The following is a 5,003-nucleotide window of genomic DNA, read 5'->3' as shown; positions in this document are numbered from 1 at the left end:
AGAGCCATGAAAGGGCCCAAAATGGCCTCTAAAGGCCCCAAAAAAGACCAAAAAGGGCTCAAAAAAGGCCACAAAGGGCCCCAAAATGGCCCCCAAAAAAGAGAGCCATATAGGGCCCCAAAATGGCCCCAAAATGGCTTCCAAAGGGCCCCAAAATGGCTACCAGAGGCCCAAGAAGGGGTCCCAAAATGGCGTCCAGAGGCCCAAAATGGCCACAAAAGGACCCAAAAAAGGCCCAAAAGGCCCCAAAATGGCCCCAAAAAAAAGAGAGCCATAAAGGGCCCCAAAATTGGTCTCAAAGGACCAAAAAAGGGCCAGAAAGGGCTGGAAAAAGGGCCCCAAAATGGCGTCCAGAGGCCTAGAAAAGGGCCCCAAAATGGCGTCCAGAGGCCTAAAAAAGGGCCCCAAAAGGACCCAAAATTGCCCAAACTGGCCCCAAAATGTCCCCCCCTCTCTGCTGTCCCGCTGTCCGTCTGTCCGTCCCGCTGCTCTCACTTCTCTCTTAAAGGCCCAAAAAAGGCCATAAAGGGCCCCAAAATGGCTTCCAAAATGGCGTCCAAAGGGCCCCAAAATGGCTACCAGAGGCCCAAGAAGGGGTCCCAAAAGGACCCAAAATGGCCTCCAAAGGCCCAAAAAAAGGTCAAAAAGGGCTCAAAAAAGGCCACAAAGGGCCCCAAAATGGTCCCCAAAAAAGAAAGCCATAAAGGGACCCAAAATGGCCCCAAAATGACTTCCAAAGGGCCCCAAAATGGCTACCAGAGGCCTAAACCAGGGCCCCAAAATGGCGTCCAGAGGCCTAGAAAAGGGCCCCAAAAGGACCCAAAATGGCCCCAAAAGGCCCCAAAATGGCTCCCAAAAAAAAAGAGCCATAAAGGGCCCCAAAATGGCTCTTAAAGGCCCAAAAAAGGGCCAGAAAGGGCTGGAAAAAGGGTTACAAAAAGGCCTTAAAGGGCCCCAAAATGGCGTCCAGAGGCCTAGAAAAGGGCCCCAAAATGGCTACCTGAGGCCTAAAACAAGGCCCGAAAATGGCGTCCAGAGGCCCCAAAATGGCCCAAAATGGCCCCAAAATGGCCCCAAAATGTCCCCCCTTCCCCCCTCTCCTCTGTCCCGCTGTCCGTCTGTCCGTCCCGCTGCTCTCACTTCTCTTTTTTCTGTATTTCAGACAGTTTCAAACAAAAGAATCCCCTGAAACCTCCCGACCGAGGTACGGCCGGGGGGGGAGGGGGCTTCTGTGTGTGGGGGGGGGGGATATGGGGGGTTTGTGGAGAAAAAAACACCAAAATTGGGGTTTTTTTAATGTTAATTAACGGATTTGGGCCTTTTTTTATAGTGTCTTTTTTTTTTATTATTATTACCATTAATTTATTATTTTTAATAGTTTCATTTTTAATGAGTTTTGTGCCCCCATCCCATGGCTGTTGTGTGGAGAAATACACCAAAAATTGGGTTTTTTTCGTATTTTTTTATGGATTTTGGCCTTTTTTCATGTTTATTTATGGATTTGGACCCATTTTTATAGTGTCTTTCTTAATTATTATTAATTAATATTAATTAATTTTATTTATTATTTTTAATAGTTACATTATTAGCAGGTTTTATGCCCCCATTTCATGGCTGTTCTATGGAGAAATACACCAAAAATTGGGTTTTTTTTCATATTTCTTTATGGATTTCGGCCTTTTTAATTGTCTTTCTTAATTATTATTAATTAATATTAATTAATATTATTTATTATTTTAATAGTTAGATTATTAGTAGGTTTCATGCCCCCATCCCATGGCTGTTCTGTGGAGAAATTCACCAAAAATTGGGTTTTTTTCCATGTTTCTTTATGGATTTGGGCCTTTTTAATTGTCTTTCTTAATTATTATTAATTAATATTAATTAATATTATTTATTATTATTTATTATTTTTAATAGTTACATTATTAGTAGGTTTTATGCCCCCATCCCATGGCTGTTGTGTGGAAAAATTCACCAAAAATTGGTTTTTTTTTCATATTTCTTTATGGATTTCGGCCTTTTTAATTGTCTTTCTTAATTATTATTAATTAATATTAATTAATATTATTTATTATTTTTAATAGTTATATTATTAGTAGGTTTTATGCCCCCATTTCATGACTGTTCTGTGGAAAAATACACCAAAAATTGGTGTTTTTTTCATATTTCTTTATGAATTTGGGCCTTTTTAATTGTCTTTCTTAATTATTATTAATTAATATTAATTAATATTAATTAATATTATTTATTATTTTTAATACTTATATTATTAGTAGGTTTTATGCCCCCATTTCACGGCTGTTCTGTGGAGAAATTCACCAAAAATTGGGTTTTTTTCCATATTTCTTTATGGATTTGGGCCTTTTTAATAGTCTTTCTTAATTATTATTAATTAATATTAATTAATATTATTTATTATTATTATTGATTTTGCCCCATTTTTATAGTTGTTATTATTATTAAATAATAATAATAATGATAATATTAATAATAATAATTTAATTTTTAATTTTCACATTATATTTTTATTTATTTATTCATTTTGTATTTTTATTATTTATTATTTTTATTATTATTTATTTTTATTTATATTTAATTATATATTAATATTTATATTATTTTATTATTATTAAATATATTTATTATTAAATAATTATATTATATTAATATATATTTATATTAGTATATATAAATAAATTATTAAATATATTTATTAAATATAAATATATTTATATTTAATTCTATATATATTATAATAATTATATTATTATTATTAATAATAATAATAATAGTAATAATAATAATAATAATTATTATTTTATTATTATTTTATTATTTTAATAGATTTATTTTCTATGGGTTTTATGCCCCATCTTTAAAAATTATTATGATCATTTATTAATTTAATCAACTAATTAATTTTTAATTAAATTATTATTATTATTATCATTATTATTATTATTATTATTAATTAATTAATTGACCTTATTTATTTCCTTATAACCTTATTTATTAAAATTTGGGCTCATTTTTATAGTTATTATTATTATATTTTTATTACTAATAATAATCTATTAATTTATCATCATTATTAATCTATTATTTTTACTAGTTAAATATTAATTAATATTAATAATTAATAATTTATATTAATATTATATATTAAATAGTTTTTATTAATTAAATTATTAAATATTTTTAATGGGTTTTATGCCCCCATCTTTTAAAATCAATATTATCTTTTATTAATTAAATTAATTAATTATTAATTAAATTATTATTATTTTATTAATTAATTTATTAATTAACCTTATTTCTTTCTTTTTAATAATTATTATTTTTTAATATTTTATTTTTTAATTTTTTTTCCTATTTTTTAAACATTTTTCACCTCAAATTTTGGGTCATTTTCCCTTATTTCATTATTTCTCTATTTTTTATATTAATTATCCATTAATTATCCATTAATTATCCATTAATTATCCCATTAATTGGGGTCACACTTAATCATTAATTAATTTCTCCATTATTTTGTCCCAATTTTTGCCATTTTTTGGGGGGTTTTTAATATTAATTAATAATTACAGACATAATTAATAGTAATTATTTATGTCACTTCGTTAATTAGTTTTATCTGCTTCTCATTAACTTTATCTCGTTAATTATCTTTCTATTATTTATGTTATTATTTATCTTATCTATCCACTATTTATTTCTATTACCTGTATATATCTTTAATTAATAGCCATTAATAGGGATTAATTAGCCATTAATCACCCATTATTATCCATTAATATGTATTAGTCATTAATTATCCATTATTAGTTATTAATTAGTCATTAATTAGCCATTAATAGGCATTAGTTAGTCATTAATCATCCATTATTAGCCATTAATAGGCACTAATTAGTCATTAATCACCCATTATTAGCCATTAATATGTATTAATTAGTCGTTAATTATCCATTATTAGCCATTCATAGGTATTAATTGGCATTAATTATCCATTATTAGTTATTAATTAGTCATTAATTATCCATTATTAGCCATTCATAGGTATTAATTGGCATTAATTATTCATTAATAGCCATTTATATATATTAATTAGTTATTGATTACCCATTGTTAGCCATTAATATGTATTAATTAGTCGTTAATCATCCATTATTATCCAGTATTAGTTATTAATTAGTCATTAATTATCCAGTATTAGCCATCAATAGGTTTTAATTAGTCATTAATCACCCATTATTAGCCATTAATAGTTATTATTAGTCATTAATCACCCATTATTAGCCATTAATAGTTATTATTAGTCGTTAATTATCCATTATTAGCCATTAATAGTGATTAATTGGCATTAATTATTCATTATTAGCCATTAATAGGTATTAATTAGTCATTAATTATCCAGTATTAGCCATCAATAGGTTTTAATTAGTCATTAATCACCCATTATTAGCCATTAATAGGGATTAATTGGCATTAATGATCCATTATTAGCCATTAATTAGTCATTAATTAGCCACTATTAATTATTAATTAGCCCTAATTACCCCCCTTCATTCTGTGCTCGTTATCTCTGTTTTCTCCATCCCCTCCCCCACCTCATGCTCCCCCTAATTAACTCTTAATTAATTAGGGCTCATTATTTGCATATAATTTGCATATCAGACCAGATATCCCTCATTAGTCACATTGATTTGCATATTCATTATGTTTGTAGGTTGTTTGTGTGTTTACAGCGTATAATTAGCATAATTGGTCTGTTTAATTGACTTATTTGCATATGATTTGCATGTCAGCTGTATATACAGCCCCATAGACCCCAATACTGCCCCATAGACCCCAATACAGCCCCATAGACCCCAATACTGCCCCATTGACCCCATAGACCCCAATACTGCCCCATAGACCCCAATACAGCCCCATAGACCCCAATACTGCCCCATTGACCCCATAGACCCCAATACAGCCCCATAGACCCCAATACAGCCCCA

The 5,003-nt window shown here is 29.9% G+C and overlaps 1 protein-coding gene across 2 annotated transcripts in view; it reads left to right on the top strand.

Moving 5' to 3' along the window:
• Nucleotides 1-5,003, top strand: part of DPF2 (double PHD fingers 2) — a 31,762-nt gene that overhangs the window by 15,603 nt on the left and 11,156 nt on the right. The window contains exon 7 of one of the 2 annotated variants that reach the window (XM_015850781.1): nucleotides 1,163-1,204. The exons of the other annotated variant lie outside the window; for it this stretch is intronic. Coding sequence (XP_015706267.1) covers nucleotides 1,163-1,204 — 42 coding nt within the window. The remainder of the gene's footprint in view (nucleotides 1-1,162; nucleotides 1,205-5,003) is intronic. 2 annotated transcript variants of the gene reach the window in all.

Source organism: Coturnix japonica, unplaced genomic scaffold (assembly GCF_001577835.2).
Source record: "Coturnix japonica isolate 7356 unplaced genomic scaffold, Coturnix japonica 2.1 chrUnrandom532, whole genome shotgun sequence".
NCBI classification, from domain to species: domain Eukaryota; kingdom Metazoa; phylum Chordata; class Aves; order Galliformes; family Phasianidae; genus Coturnix; species Coturnix japonica.
Note: the sequence above shows the minus strand (reverse complement) of the source record. Positions and strands in the feature narration are given on the sequence as shown.